At 59.5% G+C, this 19,031-nt stretch overlaps 6 protein-coding genes across 6 annotated transcripts; all 6 read left to right on the top strand.

Moving 5' to 3' along the window:
- Positions 1–532: 532 nt before the first annotated feature.
- On the top strand, positions 533–1,708 carry LMJF_29_0840 (conserved hypothetical protein; the record flags this gene model as incomplete). The annotated part of the gene is made up of 1 exon (XM_003722111.1): positions 533–1,708. The coding sequence occupies one exon, from the start codon at positions 533–535 to the stop codon at positions 1,706–1,708; it is 1,176 nt and encodes a 391-aa protein (XP_003722159.1).
- A 1,299-nt stretch (positions 1,709–3,007) lies between these two features.
- On the top strand, positions 3,008–4,462 carry LMJF_29_0830 (conserved hypothetical protein; the record flags this gene model as incomplete). The annotated part of the gene is made up of 1 exon (XM_003722110.1): positions 3,008–4,462. The coding sequence occupies one exon, from the start codon at positions 3,008–3,010 to the stop codon at positions 4,460–4,462; it is 1,455 nt and encodes a 484-aa protein (XP_003722158.1).
- Positions 4,463–5,788: 1,326 nt separating this feature from the next.
- Positions 5,789–6,811, top strand: LMJF_29_0820 (cysteine peptidase C (CPC); the record flags this gene model as incomplete). The annotated part of the gene is made up of 1 exon (XM_003722109.1): positions 5,789–6,811. The coding sequence occupies one exon, from the start codon at positions 5,789–5,791 to the stop codon at positions 6,809–6,811; it is 1,023 nt and encodes a 340-aa protein (XP_003722157.1).
- Positions 6,812–10,717: 3,906 nt separating this feature from the next.
- Positions 10,718–12,571, top strand: LMJF_29_0810 (conserved hypothetical protein; the record flags this gene model as incomplete). Its single annotated transcript, XM_003722108.1, has 1 exon — positions 10,718–12,571. One exon carries the CDS (start codon positions 10,718–10,720, stop codon positions 12,569–12,571), a length of 1,854 nt encoding a protein of 617 aa, XP_003722156.1.
- A 958-nt stretch (positions 12,572–13,529) lies between these two features.
- On the top strand, positions 13,530–15,329 carry LMJF_29_0805 (conserved hypothetical protein; the record flags this gene model as incomplete). The annotated part of the gene is made up of 1 exon (XM_003722107.1): positions 13,530–15,329. One exon carries the CDS (start codon positions 13,530–13,532, stop codon positions 15,327–15,329), a length of 1,800 nt encoding a protein of 599 aa, XP_003722155.1.
- Positions 15,330–16,961: 1,632 nt separating this feature from the next.
- Positions 16,962–18,914, top strand: LMJF_29_0800 (conserved hypothetical protein; the record flags this gene model as incomplete). Its single annotated transcript, XM_003722106.1, has 1 exon — positions 16,962–18,914. One exon carries the CDS (start codon positions 16,962–16,964, stop codon positions 18,912–18,914), a length of 1,953 nt encoding a protein of 650 aa, XP_003722154.1.
- Positions 18,915–19,031: the final 117 nt, after the last annotated feature.

Raw genomic sequence — 19,031 nt, 5'->3', positions numbered from 1 at the left:
AAACGAAGAAAGCGGGGGTTTGCCACTACTACGTGCTCTCTCGTACTCCACCGCTCCCATGCTGTGCTCTTTTCCCCTATTCTCTATTCCACAAGAGGGCTGCTGCGTCGACGTCGCGTGCGCACACACACATACCCACTTTTGTAGGCCCCTCCCTGTACAGCACCAGAACACGCTCTGTAAGGGGTAGCTCCAGCAAGTGTCATCGAGAGCGAGGCGGCTGACTCCGTCGTCTTTGCCTCACTAACTTTCATTGTTAGACAACGACGCGCGTTGAGGCGGCGTCTTTGCTTGCAGAGAGGAGCGAGCGTGTGCCTGTGAGATCGAGTGATTCATTGAGGCAATACTGCTCTGCGCTCCTAAACAGCGTGTCTGTTTTAGACCAGCTTAGCGCCCCGCCTGTGCATAGCGCATTGCCGCGGTCTTCCAGCGCACGTGTGCGTGTGTGCATGTCTGTCACCGAGAAGTCAGTCCTGCACAGGAGTCCATATACTTTCCCTTCGCTATTTAGAGTGCTTCTTTATTGCGGACCATGTCCTGTGAGCGCATCGACCCCAAGGACTTCCACAGTCCTGCCGCAAACCAGTACACGCTGAACTGCCTGGACGAGTTGACACGCAGCCCTAAGTTCAAATCCTATGTGCGCCACGTAGAATACAAGGAGCGGTTTTACCTCACATGGTTCCTCGCCCCTTTCACCCTATTCGGCATTCTCTACTATCACCTCAAGATGTTCGGCGAAGAGGGCATTTCCCTCTTCATGGGCTCGTCGACAAGTTCATCTGCCTCGCTTCCGGCACTGCCTGCTGGAATGGTGTGTGCCACGGTGATCTTGCTACTGTTCGCTGTTCCGTGTATCTCGATCGCACCTTTTGTGGGCTTCTTTGAGGAACCACGCCGTTGGCAGTCCCTCATCACACTCGCCTTTCTCACGCTCGTGAACGTCGCCGTCGTCTCCTTTGGTGGCGGCCCCTTGCATTATCCGCCGTTTGTGACGACAATGCCTCCTGTGACGGAGCTCATTGTCTCATGGAACCCCGTAGATGTCGCTGCTGTCCTTGTCCGTGACATCTTTGTCCGTCGCGCCTTGTGCTTGCAGGGTTTTCTTCTGGCCGGCTACACCGTTGCTTTTTGGCGGAGCCGCTTCTGGGGTCGCGTGTGGCATCCTCCGCTGCCATTGGTGACGGTTCCGATCGCCGTCGGTCTTTCAGGGATTGGGTGGTGGGTGGTAGTGCAGAAGGGTGTGCCGTTGTTTTTCACAGCGGATGGTTGCCCCACTCTTGTGGCGGAGGCGCTGCATTGGTCTGCCGTGAAGTCCGATCCTGCCGGCGCCGCAAGCTTGTGCTTTACAGTGGGCAAGGAAATCTACCGGCAAGTCGTAAGGGACGCGGCCTCTCTGTGGCAGCAGCGCCAACTCCCCATGGTGCTGCAGAACCCTTCTTCGTGCATGTCACTCTATCTTGCCACGGCGTCGATGGCGCTCGTCCACGTCTTTGTCCTCCTCGTAAAGCCTCTGGCGGACTTTGTGTTCGGGGCTTTCTTCTTTGTCCTTCCGACGGACCCGACACTGTGGGGCCTCACGCTGGTCGGAACAATCGGTGGTGCCGTCACCTTGTGGCGCATGAATGATGGGTTGGTATACACTCCTCACATCGCCGGTCTTTGCGCAGTCGCCTTTTCGCTTTTGTTGAACGGCTTTTTTGCCTAAACCCGGGTGAGGAGGGGTGGGTGGGTGCGCGAGAGCCTCTCCTGCTGCTGCGCATGAAGTGAGAAACGGACAGAATATGAAGGGGTCCGGCGCGGTAGCGGGCACAGGAAGAGGGAGAGGGAGAGGCCGGCAGGACTGTTTGCTTTGCGTTTTGTGCGTGGTTGTCTGACGTGCTACAGTGCGCGTGCGGCCACTCCGTCGCCCTCGCCTTTCCGCTTTCTTGACCGTTCCTCCCTCGATAGCACGTGCCCTTTACTCGCCCCTCCCTCTTTTCTTCCTGTGCCATGTGCAACAAGAGGATCTGGAGAGAGGTGGCAGACCAGATGAAGGCAGACATCGAATACGTGTGCATGCTGGCGCACGCATACGTCTCCACGCTTCACATTGAGAGACACTCCACGGCAGTAACATCATCAAGGTGAGACGATTGACAAGGCGCAAGTGAATCAGGTCTTACTCTCTCCAGACTCTGGCCAGCCAGTCACTCACGCAAAATTCAAGAGGAGAAAAAAGGCAACCAACGAACACAGAACATTCGCAGACGTGCGGGAGGGGGTGTTGCATGCAAAAGGGCGGCAGCGGGTAGCCGAATGGAGGAGGAGAGGGGGTGGGGGATGCGTCATCTCAGCGTCCGGCAAATAGCGCTCCCCCTATTCTTTCCCACGGTCTCGGTGCGTGTGTGTGTGTGTGTGTGTGTCTGTGCCTGTATGTGTGAGCGTCACCGTACGGCATCATCGTTGCATACACTATTGTCTAAGATCACTCGGTGTGTACTGCACTGAGCGAGTGTCACGCCGATTCCGCATCTTCCCGGGCCTCCACGTATTACTCCCTTGGTGGTTTTCCGTATATATATGTATATATGTACCTATATGCGCATGCATATATATGTTAGAGGCACACGTGCTTCTTCAACGCACATGAATCGGCTTTCTCTTCCTTGCTTTGTCTTTTGCTACCATTCTCTTCTCTCCGTGCGGTTTCTGAGGGCGCAACGGCGATGGACATCCACCCACCCACACCAACTCGCGCGCACTTCTTAACCACGAAGACTCACGCTGACAAGCAGACACCTTTCTCGAAGCCAGCGAGGAAGCGGCAAAGCCGATAGGAGAGGCGGAAAGTGTCACAACTGCGACCAGAGAAGGCCTCGGAGCGAAGGGAAGCCTTCCGCTAGCACAAAAGCTTGCAGGCAGTCCGACAGGCAATTGTGCGCGTTCTCACTACCCCCTCCTTCGTGCGGCCTCCACCTTCTTGGTGAATTCGCAAAACCCCACCTTTCATCCACCATCACGCTCAATGGACGGATTCCGTGCAGGCGCCTCCCTCGTGAGTGTCGGCAGCTACACCGGTGCCACGTGCCCGGCTGAGGCAAAGCCTCTGAAAGCGGCAGCTGATGGTGACACCACTGGTAGCTCACCCGATTCACCGCCGGCCGCTGGGGAACCGCACCCGGGCGGAGAAGACGAAGCAAGCCTTGCCGACACCTGCGGCTCTGTGGGCAAGGAGGCGGACGACGACGCAGTGACGGGCGACAACGGGGGCGATACCGAGGCTGATGACGCCGAGGCAGAGGAAGACGAACTGTACCCGGAAGGGGACGAGGGAGAAGGCGACGACGACACCGAGGACGTGGTGGAAGACGTGGGGTATGCGGAGGAAGAGCACGCGGACGAGGAGGAGTACGAGTACGAGCCTGAGGACGCCGTCGCGGACGCTTCTGCCACCACCTCCTTCTCATCGAAGCCCCTCATGATCACCATAGGCACTCGGCAGTACAAGGCCTCTGCCTTTGTGAAGAATCGCGGCCTTTCTTATGTGCCGGGAAAGCTAAAGTCCAACCCGAAGGCCACCTTTGAGCCCTGCACCACCAACGCTCCACACAGCATCCTCGACTGCCAGAAGCTCCACCTTAGCAACCGTGGCGTCCTCGTAGGCGATCGGTTCATTCGGCTGAACATGCTTGTCGACAACCCTGGCAAACAGGCACTCCTGCGCCACCCGGGGAGGTCGCTGAAAATGCGCATCTGCCGCCGTGATGTGGAGCCGCAGAAGGGCGAGACCCACAACCCAGCCACCTGCTCCGACCTGCATCTTCTGCCCGACATTGTGTTTGTCGGCATTCCCGGACTGAGGACAGCCTACTTCGAGGCTGAGCTGCGCCATAACCTTGCCTTCGGAAAGCTGAAGGAGGAGGCGTGGGAGACGCAGTGCGGGACGTGGTGCCGTGGAACGCGTTCTCACGTGGTCACGACGTGCCGGTTCCTGCACTACAACCGAGGCGACAACTACACCGAGAGGCCGGTTCCACCACACCGGCCGTTGGCTGCCATTCCCGATCTCACGCCGAGCCGCCCTCCACAGGCGACGGACTCGAATAGACGCGGTCGCGGTCGTGGACGCGGCGGCCGTGGTGGTCGCGGCCGCGGAAGCTACCGTGGTCGCGGACGTGGTAGTCACGGGGCGGCAGCGATTCCGCTTCCAGCAGCCTTCGAGCGCGGTTACGTGGCACCATCTCAGGATAGCGCCCCACAAGCACGCTCGATCGCAACCAGGGCAAGTGGAGCTGCAAATCACGTGAAGTCTCCCCACGATGCGTTAGCTGAGGCAGACTGGATGACCGATAACGGGGACGAGGGCAGCCCAATTGACTACCGGATGCTCAGCGTGCTGTTCGTGCTGCTGGGGGTCTTCGTTTTCTTACTCTCCGCGGCGCTGCGCCGGAAGAGTGATCTCGCACCGACAGCACTGTGATGCATGAATGATTGTGTGGGATTGGCCAGTTTCTTCCTAGGGTGCGCGTGGGTGCACGTGCTGGTGCGTGTGGGAGTGTGTGGTGTGTAACTGATGGCACACATCTGGACGTTTAAGATTCGTTTCCTGTGTCTAATCGTAATGGTCAAGGCAGGTGATGTTGGCGCAGGTGGCGCGGCGTTTATAGGCGCTGACATGTGAACACGCACGCTCGCGCCCTCGTGCGCGCACAGGCGGTTCGGTACTTCTGTTCTCGTTTCCGCGTAAGTTCAGGACTTTGCTGGCTGCACGTTCTTTTCTCTCTGGGCGGTGCGAAGCGCGCCCTGCTGCTGACGAGGGGTGCGGGGGGGGGGGTTGCGGTGCGGCGCTGAGTGTGGAATCGTTTCGCTTCTTGGCGACCTTGATTGTCTTTCTGCTGTCTGCGTGCGTGTCTGTCCGCGTAGGCGATCGCTCTTTAAGCGCTTAAGTGCAAGTAGGAGGAGGGGGGAGGAGGAGCGTTGCTTGCAGAGTGGCTGCCAAGGACACCGTTGCTCATAGCGCGGACAGCTGCAGTGCTCGCGTGCGTGAGAAAAGAAAAACGGTGCTCACATCGCTGCACGCCCACTCTTGCCCAACCACCCTTTCCAAAACGTGAAACCTGCACAGCGAGTGGAAACCGCGACTCGCCACGATCAAACGCCCCTTGCAATGTGCCCGCCGTCGTGTTCACAGTCATTACTCCCTCCTGGGAAGTGTGCCGTGCAAAGTGGACATGCAAGGACGGTAGAGAGGCGCAGACTCTGCAAGCCCTCACCGTCGTGCTCGCTTCGGTTTCTCCTGTTATCCGGCTTTCCGAGCTGCGGGTGTCTCATGGGATGGTGGAGGTCAACAAGTAGACCCGCCTGCCTCTTTAGCATCTCTCTTGCCGCCTCGCGCACTCTTCCCGTCTCCCTCGCCTTTCTTATCGCGCGAATGCTGAATACACCCTGCATGGGCGGCGCGTCCACCACGACACTCACCTCTTGCATCCATCACTGCCTTTCGACCTGGCCGCATCTTTTCGCATTGCCGCTGCGGTTGCGGTGCCAAGTGCTTTGCCACTTTCCTTTGCTTACAACATACTCGCACACAGGGTTAGCCCTCCCCCTCCTTCTTTCCTGTATCTCTCCCTCCAAGGTCACGCCCTGTTAGCAGTCATCTGTATTCCTTTAGTGTGCCTTTTTCGTTTAGCGGTGCTTTCGACCCCTCTCGCCTCCCTTCCCTTTCTTCTCCGCGCCCCTCTCCTTCCTGCTGTTCCTACTTTCATTCTCTCGGTACTCTTCTTGATTGTGTGCTGTGACGCGTACCATGGCCCTCCGCGCCAAGTCTGCGCTGTGCCTGGTGGCCGTGTTCGCCCTGCTGCTGGCCACCACGGTGAGCGGCCTCTACGCCAAGCCGAGTGACTTTCCGCTTCTCGGCAAGAGTTTTGTGGCGGAGGTCAACTCAAAGGCGAAGGGTCAGTGGACCGCCTCGGCCGATAATGGCTACCTGGTCACGGGCAAGAGCCTCGGGGAGGTGCGCAAGCTGATGGGTGTGACCGACATGAGCACCGAGGCTGTCCCTCCCCGCAACTTCTCTGTGGAGGAACTGCAGCAAGACCTGCCAGAGTTCTTCGACGCCGCCGAGCATTGGCCCATGTGCTTGACGATCAGCGAGATTCGTGACCAATCGAACTGCGGCTCGTGCTGGGCCATCGCGGCGGTGGAGGCTATTTCGGACCGCTACTGCACCTTCGGTGGCGTTCCGGATCGCCGCATGTCGACCAGCAACCTTCTCTCCTGCTGCTTCATATGCGGCCTTGGCTGCCACGGCGGCATTCCGACGGTAGCGTGGCTATGGTGGGTGTGGGTAGGCATAGCGACTGAGGACTGCCAGCCCTACCCCTTTGACCCATGCAGCCATCACGGGAACAGCGAGAAGTACCCGCCCTGCCCGAGCACCATCTACGATACCCCTAAATGCAATACCACCTGTGAGAGAAGCGAGATGGATCTGGTCAAGTACAAGGGCAGCACATCTTACTCCGTCAAGGGCGAGAAGGAGCTCATGATTGAGCTCATGACCAACGGCCCCTTGGAGTTGACCATGCAGGTGTACTCTGACTTCGTCGGCTACAAGAGTGGAGTGTACAAGCACGTCCTTGGTGAATTTCTCGGCGGACACGCTGTAAAACTGGTCGGTTGGGGAACCCAAGACGGTGTCCCGTACTGGAAGGTTGCCAACAGCTGGAACACCGACTGGGGTGACAAAGGCTACTTCTTGATCCAGCGCGGCAACAATGAGTGCAAAATTGAGAGTGGCGGCGTTGCTGGCATACCCGCGCAGGAGTAGCCATCAGAGCGATCCATTCCCCTTCCGCCGGGCCCTTTGCACACCGAAACCGTCACGGCCTTTCCGCCTATCCCCGCTTCTGTCGCGGCATGTACGTGTGGCTTCGGATGTTTCCTAAACGTGCTTGTTGCCTTCCTTTTTTTTTTGTCATTTCCCCGGATGCTTCACGAAACTCTCTCCGTCTCTCCGTCTCTTTCGTTTTTTGCTTGTTTCGATGTCTTTCTATATCAGCAGCAGCGCTCTCTCCTCCTCTTTCTCTCTTGTAGGCAAACGCAACCCCCCTTCGTTTGTGTCCTCGTTTTTGAGTGCGGGTGTGGTGTGGTGTGGTGTGTGTGTGTGTGTATCGTCTTCGCCACCCCCTTCCCCCGGAGGTGAGCACACACACACACACACCACACCACACCACACCCGCACCTAAAGTAAAACGGAAAAGGAGGCTGCGAAAAGCAGCGAGGGATCAAGCTTCACAGACAAAACCATGAGATGGGTGCACGTCTACTTTTAGATGTGTGTGTATCCGTGTGCGCGCGTGTCTGTGTTTTCATGGAGATGGACCACAGAGTGCATGAAGAAGAGTCACTAAAAAAGGAAGAGGGTCATTGATGGGTCTGCCAGCTCATGGCCTTCCTCCTTCCGCCTCCTGCCGTTCCGTCCGTCAAATCCATCACTACCGCTGCATGCTCAGCGTTGCACGTGCATCTACAAGCGCGCTCGCACACACGCACACGTTACCCCAAAAAAACCCATATATATATATACGCATATATATACGCATATATATATATATATATATATTCCTCTTTTGTAGTCCTGCATTGCTTTTTTTCTTTTTCGTTGTGCTTTATATGTTTTTTTTTGTTTTTTTTGTTTTCTCTCTTTCCCATCTCCTTTTCGCCTATACACCTTTTCTCAGCCCTCTCGTTCCTCATCTCTGGCTCGCTTTTCTCACAGCCGAGCGAGAGATGATCCCACGAGCGGCTTATGGTGAGATCCACACACCAGCTCATTCAATGGCACACGCACACGGAGAGGTGAGGCTAGGAGTATGTCTGTGTGCTCGTGCTCGTGGAACGTCGATTAGCAGTCGCGATAGAGCTGACAATAAAAGAGAGGGAGAGGGTGTGGCGAAGTCTGTGGCAGGGCGGCGTGGCACAAAGCGTGACGAAGTGACCCGATGAACACGTATGCGCATAACAGAAGGAAAAGCCGTTGTGCAACGATTTACCGGTGTCTTCTGTTCTGCATGTTTTTTTTTTCTGTGTGTTTTTAGCGCTGTGCTGTGTGTGCCGATCGTCCCTTTTCTCTTCTCGGTGCAACGTTTTCAGATCCCCATAACGCAAGCACTCCCGCCCTTGTTCCTGCTTGCACAGGCTTATACGATCACATGGACTTGCTTGCCTCTCACCCCTCTCTCTCTCTCGTTCTCGCCCACTTTGCACGGCAGCCACTGCGTATTTATTTTCCCTTCACAGTGGTCGGTTCCACTTTTCGCTTTCATGTCCGTATCAAAGCGCTTCTGACAGCAGCACACATCATGGCAAAAGGCGTGTTGCAATGGTGGAAGGGGGGGGAGGGGTGAGGAGGGGTCGGCCCCACCCCCCTTCCCCCGTTACCCCTATTTTTCATGGTTCTTGCAGTTTCTGCGGATGATGAAGAAAAGCTGGATGTCGCTCACACGCTGCTGGGCCTTGCACGGACTGGGCAAGTGGCCGCCGTCGAGAAAACGCGTCATGCCGTCTCCTGAGGGTCCAGGGGGCAGGGCCACGATGTGTACGCTCTCATGATCCAACAACCCACCAACCCCCTCCTTGCCTGCATGACTTCTTGGGTCTATCCTCTCCTCTGCCCGCGCAGCATGGCAGCTGCAATGCACACACACACACACACACACACACGCCCCTCACGCTCCGTGCACTCTCTCCTCCCCTCTCTTTCTGCAGACGACACGCCAGCTCGACGGAACGAGTGTTTTAGGCTCATCGCTTCACCAGTCACCACCACCCCGACAGAGATCACCGCTGTCAAGCATGCTGGGCGCACCGAGTCCGGCAGCAGGCGAATTCAGAGGCCCTCTTGCACTGCTTGAGAGGTGAAGGGCGGACTAGGCAGCAGAGGCGCTAACGGACCGGAGAAAATCCTGGCAGCCCTCTCCGCGCCGAGGAGCCGCACCAGTCGCAAGAACCCTCAAAGAGCTCTGAAGACAGGGCTGTCCAGCGGGTGACCCGGGAGAGGGACAAGACAATGAGATGCTCACAGGGGCGGAAGCTTGCCACGCGGGAAGACGACACGCCATGGAGCTGCCTTTTCCTCTGCTAAAGTGCACGCCAACGCAGCTGTGTTGCACGTGCCCGCGGGCTGGCACTTAGTCAGCTTGGTCGACCGGATGATGTGCATACGATGCGCACAACGAGATTGCACCCAACCAACAAACCGTCGTCAGGACCTTTTGGGTGTAGACGTGGAAAAGGCGATCCTTCGTTATCAGATTCAGGGGGTCCCCCACACTGCCACGTAGCTGTGCCGGACTGCGATCCTCGGGCGAGAACGCACGGAGGCTCTGACCATGGAGGAAGGTGAGTTCGAGGCCGCAGTGCCACAGAAGAAGTGTGCCGAGCAAGACGTGGATAAGCGGAACGTGCGCGAGTGCAATGGATAGCGCGAGCGAGTCGCTAGGCGACGCACGACCAGCAGGAGGGAGTGCACGTGTTTATTCTCTCGCCCGGTCTCAGCACGCGTGGCCACGGAGGAGGCGTGCAAAGGCGCGACGGAAACTCTTCGTCTCTCTGATTCCCTCCCGATTCCGGCGCCGGAAAAAAATGAAAGAGAAACGACGCGCTCACAAACCCCATGTGCGGCGCGTGCACACATGTGAAGCATACCTGCGCGCAAGCACACGCCCATTTACGCTGAGCTTCAACCGAAGGGGGAAGCTAAAGCCCCGCGCGCCCGAACTTTGCACTCTCATGGCTTAGCCACGAGGTGCAGCAGAGAGGCGGCAGCTGCATGGTGACTATGCCTTGCTTAGCTTCTTTATATCTGTTCGCGCTCTTGGTGTGGAGGGCAGCGCTGACGGAAGTGAGGCTTCTGGCGACGGTAAGTACTTCGGCCACCGAGATGCTTCCCTGCGGTTGCGGGGCTCATTGATGACGTTAGCATCTGTCCGCTCGCTTTGCCTTCTCCACCCTTCCTCTCTGCCGACTGCTATCACCCTCGTGCCGTTTTTGTGAATCTCAACAGCATCCACGTATTCTCCCTGCCTGCGGCCACGTCCACAGTGAACGTGATCAACAAGCGAACGAGCAGAACAGGGTAACGCAACGACGTTAGCCAGCTGCAGTGGTCTTGCGGGGCCTCTTCGCTCATGATTCTTGTTCCTTTGGCGTATCTTTGCCCTCTCCAGCTCGGCTTCCACTCGCTCCACGGGCTTCATCCCACATTCATAGAGGCAGCCCCCACCCTCTCCCGGACATCCGCACAGACTACTTGACGCTGCTTCAGCAACGCAACTCCTTTCTCTCCTCTTCGATCGAAAGAACGAGGTGCCGGTACCGCAAGACGCCCAAGCGGAATTCATGCAAGGCCGCTGGCGGGCCGAACGTCTCGTGGAAGACTTCATTCGAGGCGGACACACGTACACCCGCACACAAGAACCCCCCCCTTCCCCAAGGTAAAGGACAGCGCCTCCAACCAGCCAGCGTAAGCGAGCGCTTCAGCGCAGTGGACACTGCAGACGTGCTCGCCTCCAGAGACACACGTGCGTGCTGTGGCGTGGCCACGCAGAGATACTGAACAGCCTTTTGCGCGGCAGCAGCAGAGGGAAGGGTAAGGACCTTGATACGGCGTATCATCCGCGAAGCGGAGTAGCGCTAGCGGCAACTTGGCAGCGGTTTTGTGCTTCCAATCATCATGTTCAGTGCTTCTTCCTCTCCGGCTTTACCAGTTACGCTGGGACACGGCTACGCTGCAGCGGTGCGGCAGACTTCCACAACCAGTGCTGTGGGCCGCTCGATCAGCCGCATTGTTGTTGTCGGCGCGACTGCGGTGACCCTTGGCGTGTCTGCAGTCCTTGGCGGCTCTCTTCTTTATGCGTCTTTGCACCGCGCGGAGCGTGCAGCGTCTGAGGCGGGCACCAGCCCGTCGTGGTGGTCGCGTGTTGCGCGACGTCTGCGGATCTGCAGCTGTGACGAGGAGGAAGACGACGCCTTCGCCACTGGCAAAGGCGCAGAAAACTTGTTCGACGAAGAGAAGGTCAAGGCACGGCAGAGGCTCCCGCGCGGCAAGGCTAAGGGCGCGGCACACAGTCACGCATCCGCTACCACCATCACCGCTGGTGCTGGTGCCGCCGCTGCCACGGTTTCAGCCGCTTTACCAAAACTTGCGGGCTCAGCGCGACCGGTTTCGGAAGCAAAGGAGGCGCTCACCATGCTGGCCAACACCGAGGAGATTCGGGAGCGAGAGCAGTACATTAAATTGGTGCGTGGACTTCTGCAGCGTGAGGCGGACATCGCGTACGATGACGACGATGACAGCTCCACCAGCTCAGACTCCACAGATGTCTCGTTGAATTATCACCTGGCCACCGCGATGGAAGGGGACGCGCGGGATGAACTCCTGATGGCCTTTTCCGCCTACGGCGACTTCAGCGACGGCGCCGTCTACGGCAGTTCGATCCGGGATGCCGGCGACGAGAATGCAGCGGACTTGCAGCTGAGCATCATGATCAAGACCCTCGAGTACCTGGACATGTCGAATGAGCGCGAGAAGCTGCGAAGTCGCCGCATTGCCATGTACCGCGAGGCCGGCCACGCCACACCGGTCTCCTCCATTGATGCATCCGAGGGGGATAGAGATAGCGGTGAGCTCGACGAAGGCGGAGATGTAGTGGTGGACCCTATGCACTCGCGACTCGCTGCTCACTACGCTACTGCCCATTACGGACTCACCAGACGCAAGGGCGAGCGGGATGACGATGAGGGGGATGGGGGAGACTACCTGAGCGCTATGGAGCGGCACGCGCAGCGCTTCCAGTCGATGCTGCTGCGCCCATCGAAGGTGGAGATGCCGGCGGACGACCGAATGAACACCGATGACTCAGTCCTGGATCGCATTCTCGGTGAGGGTCCCGCGGTGCGGGCGAATCCTGCCATGCCTCGAACTGCGCGCAACGGGTACGCCGCCCTGCTGGCTGATCGTGCCGACATGATGGAGGACGGGTGGGAGGCCGAGGACGACGACGAGGAGGCGGAGCTCATGGCGTACCTGCAGCAGGCGGACAGCGCCCAGCACTTCTACTCGCGTGAGGAAATGCGACGCGCCAGGCGCGACCCGGCGAGCGACATCCGCATTGTCGGGATGGATGACAATGCTTTCGGCGAGGACGACGCGGAGAGTGAGTGGGAGGACGAGGCGGACGACGAGGACATGGCCGGCACGGAGGGGGAGGACGATGCCAAGGCTGATGAAGAGGACGACCTCGCCGCTGCCGTGCCGTGGAGCCGCCGCGACAAGCGGGACTTTGAGAGGGAGCTGTTCTCGCGAATCCGTCACTTGGCGAAGAGCTTCGCCCTCACGGACGCCATGGCAGAGCGGGAGGTGTCAGAAGAGGAGGCCCGGAAGCAGGCGGCACGGGAGCAGCGACATCAGCAGGGCACTGAGCCGAGTGCGAAGGCCGCAGTCGACCCTGCCCCTGCCGCTGCGGCGGACGACCTCGCGAAAGGCGCTGAGGAGTGGGAAGACGAGGCAGACTGGGAGGACGCGTAACGGCGCGAGCTCTGAAGCGTCGCCCCTAATGCCACACAGATTCTACCGCCCAAGCGCCCCATGCTTGCCCCTTTTCCTTTCGCGATTTTCGCAGACATTAATCACCAGTGGAAGGTATCGCGTTCACATCATTCATACACACACACACACACACACACACACACGCACCTTCCCCTCACCGTCGAAAACAAATCAACAACGGCAGGTCAAGCTGGGAGCACACGCGAGGAGGAGGCCCGCATTTCATGTGTAGCTTAGCGGCAGGGGCTGAGTGCATCGGAAGTGAAGAGCGGCGTAGCGCGAGCACTGCCGCACGGGAGTGCAGCACCGACGATGCTGCCCTTCCCCCCCCTCCTTCGCGATCGTTGCGTGTGATAGCGGAAAAGAGGGCGGGGAGTCGAGGGGGGGGGTGTGCGGTGCTTTACATGACGCATCAACGGAAATGCTCCAAATATCTTCAACATGGAGGGTGTGCTTCTCACGTTGTCCTGTGCTCGACGCTGCCGCAGCCTTGGCACTGAAGGGTGGGGCCACTCACGTTTACCTGCTGCGTTGTTTTTCGCCTCGTTGTTCGCACACTTTCTCCACATGGCACCAACACCGCGGCAAGGCGACTAAGCAGAAGACAGCACAGCACGATTTTCTCTGCGCATATAAAGGGCTGTGCCCCTCTGCATCACTGCGCACGAGTAGCACGCCTTGAAGCGCTCAAGCCTCATAGAAGTAAAGTCTTTGCCTTCGCGCAACGACGCTCTCCATAGATCGGCGGACGAAGAGTATTCTCACACACAGGCTCACCCAATCGCGTCCATACAGCCTAGCCATACATCAGCGCCGCCGTTGCACTCATCCAACGAGTCGCGATCGGGCGCATCTATTCTACTCATAAACGACATACCGCGCTGTCCGAGCGCCCGCACCTAGGACACCCATCTCCCTCCCTCTGTTGTTTCCCACAATGCTGACGTCGGCTGAGGAGGCCTACACAGAGTACCTGGAGCGTCGGGTGGTGGCAGGCGGCGTGGATGCCACCATTGTGCGCGCAGCACTGCAGCAGATGGGCTTCGATGAAAAGACAATAGCAGCCATGATGGGGGACACCAGCGCCTACTCTTTGCCCTTCTCCACGACCAGCAGTGCCTCCTCCACCACATCTACGTCAATCTCCTCAGTCAAGAAGCCGAGTCGCGCGTCCGGGTTTTCGGCTGCCACCTCCACCCCCTCGGCTCCATCAGAGATGGCGGATACGGCTCAGTTCCACCGTGTTGTCACCACGCCCGCTGAGTCCGCTGCTGACACTCCCACCGCTGCTTCTGCGACTACCACTCAGGTGACTCCAGCGCTGCCTTCCATCGTTCCTGAGAGCAAGCGCAGTACCAGCGACGCAAATCATCTGTGCACGTTGTCTTCTCCTGCCACTGCTGCTGCCGCCGGTGCTGCTCCGCCGCCCTCTTCCTCAACTGCCTCGTTGTCTACGCCATCGCGCACCTTGGTCGCAGACACCGTTGCAGGGGCAGCGGAGGCCTTTTTTGTCGACCGCCACTCTGGTGCGGTGCTCTCTTCGCGGAGCCATGCTGAGTCATCTGTCTGCGGGACGGACGCCAAGCAGGACTGTGCGGTCACTCTTGCCTCTGGTGCATCGTCGCCCACACCTTCTGAGGCAGCGGCAGCGTCAGCTGACGAGCACGCTCAGCTCACTGCCGCCGAGCGCACCAGTCTAGCACAGTGGATGCGCGAGTATCAGGCACTCATGCTATCCTCAGCACTGCCGCGCCGAGCGTCACACTCACGCGCCGACGCGACATCTCCCTCGACGGCGCCTCTATTGCCAAGGGAGACGCCGTTCGACGCGTTTCACGCTCTCCCATCCGCAGCCGCGTGCCGCGTGCGCACCGAGGGCGACAAGCGTGGTAGCGCCGGTGCCGCCTTGCGCGACAAGGGTGCTGCGCAGCTGCTGCCACCGTGGAGCGAAGCCGCCGCTCGCGTGTCGAGAAAGGTGGAAGACAGCGACTCTTGTGTCCCCGGCAGCGATGGAGCCACATCCTCTAACGGCTCCGCTTTCGCCCGTACAGAAGGTGAGTATCCCCCCTACTTCAGCGAGGTACTGTGCCAGGACGGCACGGCCGTTGAAGAGCAGGCTCAGGATGGAGGCGCGAACCCGTTTTCTGAGCGCCACTATCGCTCAGCGGCTCAACCGTTCTATCGGGCTGCTCGCAGTGCCGTACCGTCACCCGTTCGGCGCGCTGTTCCCAAAGCGAAATCGACCGTATTTGTTCCAACATGCGGCATAGGTGTTCCTCGTATCGCCACCGGATGTGTCCGCTGCAACTTCGACGCGGCGCAATGCCGGCACCCGTATCGAGAGGCACAGGATGTGCGCATCGTGCGTGCGTCTCACGTTGCCGTGACGAATAATGGCGAGTACAATCGCCGTACGATTGCCCAGTCGTGCTGTCAAGCTCGCCAGGTCGACGCTGCTCGGCAAGCCCAGCAGACGGCGCGGGCGCAGCCCACGAGTGGCCGCCTTGTTCCCGTCATGCACGCCCCTATCGGAATGACGGTACAGCCGAGAGCTGGACTGGCAAGTGGGCGGCAGATGAGCACGCTGCCTGTCAAGGCGAAGACGGACCGGGTAAGGTTGGCGCAGTACTACCGGCATCAGTGGGCGGAGCAGGAACGACGCTCTAGCGCTGCAGGAAGAAGCGCCGCATGGGATGCCCGATACGCGCTGCTAAGTTGCGCGGGCTGGACTGGGTAGGCACACTTCCTTCTTCACGTGAACTGCCCACTCGTTGTCCGAGTTTGGTGGTGGTGGTGGTGGGGCCATCACGAGCGGAAATCTGAAGCGAGATGGAGGTGCCTAACGCGCCACCCTTTTTCCGGAGTCATTCATCGGCACACATACACGCTTAGACAATCAGCAGAAAGGGTCTAGTTCTCTTTTTTTAGTTTTTCGCTCTCCTCCCCGTACACATGTGCACGCATACATACACCACACACACACACACACCATACCGGGAGGGAGGAGGTACGGAAAAGGAGGGGTGAGGGTGGGGGGAACAGGGGGGAGGGAGGGAGGCTCTTTGAGGCTACTCTGCCGCTGTCCGCTAGATTGTCTGCGTGCACAGGTGGTGATGCAGCAGCACAGGCACCACAAAGGCTTTCACAGGCGCGCACTGCGCCTCGTTTTTGTTCTGCATGAGCTCTTGCTTAGCCTTTGCCACACTCATTCCTGCGCGTATGTGTTTCTTCTTTCTCCCCCCGCTGCGAGCGCATAAAAGTATGCGTGTGTGTGTGTGCGAACGTGATGCGGCGTGCAGAGTTTTGTACGCGGGGCGGCTTGGGTGACCTTCCTCGCGGGCCATGCTCTTCTTACTGTCCTCGCCTCCCATACCCTACAAGAGCAATGGTGGATACCCTAAACTCGCAAGCATCTGGGCCCACAGAGCGCATCTGCCCGTCTCGGTATCGTTGAGGCATTTTCGAGGAGCATGGGCCACCTCGCATCTGACGACCCACTCCGCCGCTCTCCATATCATCAGGATGTCTCCAGTGCTCACTCTCGCGCCGCGATGCTCCGTGTTGCATCGTGCTGCTGCAGCACGGACATCTGCATTGCGGGAGCTCCAACAAACCAGAGTGTGGAGGGCCCCTAGCCGAAGCCCCGCCACCTCCCGCCTTCTGACCTCTCTTGGTCCGTGTGCTCTATGCTGAACTCCTTCGCCCACTGTCGTGCTTGTGCGTTTGCACGTCTTTTCCCTCCCGTCCGCGCAACACTGTGACTGCGGAACGGCGGCAGCGTAACTCCACATAGGTCAAATCCTTGCTTCTACCGTTGCCCGTGGCGATATTCAGCAAAGAGTGCGCGCGCGTGGGTGTCGTTGAGCTTGACTCGGCTGAGCAGAAGGGCATATGCGGGGAGACAGAGGAGGACAACAGAAAACTGAAGCTCGCGTGTGTTTCACCCGCACTCTCTGCCCGTGCACAAGCCCCTACCTCTCTCTGTTGACGGCGCCTGCGTATGTGTTGCAGCATCATACCAACAACTACACGCACGTACACTTCTGCGCAGATACTTAGATATACAGACAGACACAGAAACACCAACTCCTCGCTTGACGACACAAAGTAACGGCGGCGGCCTGTGCGGATGAGAGAGGCAGCAACGAAAACCACCATCGAATTTGGCACGTCATAGAAACCCTCAAGGGGAGCGGGACGGATTGCGGACAGCACGAGTGCGTTGCCAAACCACAATAGAGGCAGAAGCCGCTCGGGTTTGATTTCAGCCGTCTGCGTGCCTCTCGGCATCACAGTACAGTGCGCGCGAACTGCGGAACACTCCTAAGTCGAGCTAGCTGTACCTGCTTAGCTGTGGCAAATCGTCGTTATGTCGTTCGGCGGCTTTGGGACGGGGGCAGGTGCTGGCGGTTTCGGAGCAAAGCCAGCAACGACGGCTGGCTTCGGCGTAACTCCATCGACGGGGGCTGGAACTGGTGCAGCAGCTCCTGCAAGCGGTGGTCGTGGCTTCGGAGGCTTTGGCACCGGCGCTACAACGACCACGGCCACCGCAACAACTGGCGGCTTCGGCGCTGCAGGGGCAACAGGATTCGGTGCAAAACCCGGCTTTGGCGCTGCCCCTGCTGCTGGCGGCTTTGGTGCGGGCGGAGGTCTCGGCACCGGCGCTACGGCAGGAGGCAGTAGCGGCTTTGGTTCCACAGCCACCTCCGGCCTCGGTGCCGGCCGCGGTTGTGGCTTTGGCATGACGGGCGGGTTCGGGAGTACGGCTGTTTCTGCTGCCCCGGTCGCACCGACGGCTCAGCAGTACCCATACCCAGGTATCAAGGGTCCCGGCAATGCCACCAGCTGGACACGCGACATTGACTTCTCTCAGGTGACGGAGCAGGTCCGCTTCGAGGCACTGCCGCAGCCGCTGCAGCAGCACCTGATGGAGCTGCGCAGTTTCATGCACGCGGAGCGGGACGCGGCCAAGAGGGTGTATTTGTACTTCAATGAGTCCGATGGTACGGATCCGGCTGCCGCTGTGACCGCCAGCAGCGCCACCGGGAGCTCTGCCGCCACGGCGTCTTCCTCCAGTTATCGCAAACTCCTTGCCCAGATGGCAGCACTGAAGGGTGGCGGCAACCGTGCCGTCGATCTTGTCGCGGTGCACTGCAACCAGCATGAAGGGCAAGCGCGTCGTCAGCTACAGCGTCTCGAGAAGTTGGAGGCCAACATCCGCGACTACGAGCGGCACGTGTGGGAACCGTTGCTGGAGCAAGGGCTGCCGTCATCGCTGGCCGGCAGTGGAATGCACGTCCGTGGTGGCGCATATCGTCCCGCCGCGAGCAACGGTGCCGCCTCTCCTTTTGTGTCTTTGGTCGAGGAGTTGAGCCGTCGCATGGACCACGTTAGCAGCGCTCTCACTGAGCTGGAGGCCACACTGGTGCCTCCAGGTCATCCGCTGCGCGGCGCCGGCGAGAGTGGTCGTCACGGTCACCACAACGGCAGCGCCATCCCGAACGACGCGATTGCTCAGATCAACGCCGCCCTCTTGTACGAGTTGAACCAACTCCGGGACTCCTCCTGTGTGGCCGCGCATCTGCACAGTCGCACCGACATTGCCCGCAAACTCTTCACGCGCCAGTACGGTCAAGCGGAGGCGGACGTGCTCTTCGCCGATACCGAACAACAGCGCAACGGCCTGGCTCTGTTCCGTCGGGCATCGCCGTCGACGTACTTCGACATTCCTCCGCTCCCACAGCAGCCACAGCTGCCTGCTGCGGCACTGGCTGCGGTCACCACCACGAGCGGCGCTGCGCCGATCACCGGGTTTGGGGCAGGCACCACCTCTGCGCTGGGTGGAGGCTTCGGTGTGACATCCGGTGGTGGTGTCTTCGGGGCAGCCTCCACCGCTGGTACAGCTGGAGCGGCGACCACTGGGGGATTCGGTGCCCCTGCAACGGCTGCGGTCGCACCAGCAGGGGGTGGTACGGTGGGTGGCGTTGGCTTTGGCGTAGCAGTGGGTGGAACAACATCGGCTCCAGCGACGGGCGGGTTTGGCGCCGCTCCAGCGGCAGGTCTGGCCCCGGCCACTGGCGGTTTCGGGGCAGCGCCAACGGCTGGGGGTTTTGGGGCTGCTTCACCTTCTGCCACTATTGCACCGGCTGCTACTGGTGCTCCCCCCTCCGCGCCATCCATGGGCCCTGCAGCCCCTGGTGCTGCGCCGGCTGCCTTCAACTTGGGCGGCGGCGCTGCAGCTACTGGCACTGGCTTTGGGATGGCACCGGGCAAGTCTGGGGCTGGAGACGGTGGCGATCGCCCGTCTCAGCGGACCCGTTAGTAAACGAAGTATGCGTGCTTCTGTGTGTGTGGTGATGCATTGCTCCTCCCTTGTGTGCGCATGTGCGGGAGATGCGTGACAAGGCGGGGGATAGGTTGGAGATGGGAAGCCTGTAAG

This window comes from Leishmania major, chromosome 29 (genome assembly GCF_000002725.2).
Source record: "Leishmania major strain Friedlin complete genome, chromosome 29".
Lineage (NCBI taxonomy): Eukaryota > Euglenozoa > Kinetoplastea > Trypanosomatida > Trypanosomatidae > Leishmania > Leishmania major.
The sequence above is the reverse complement of the archived record's forward strand: the minus strand, read 5'-3'. Positions and strand labels throughout refer to the sequence as shown.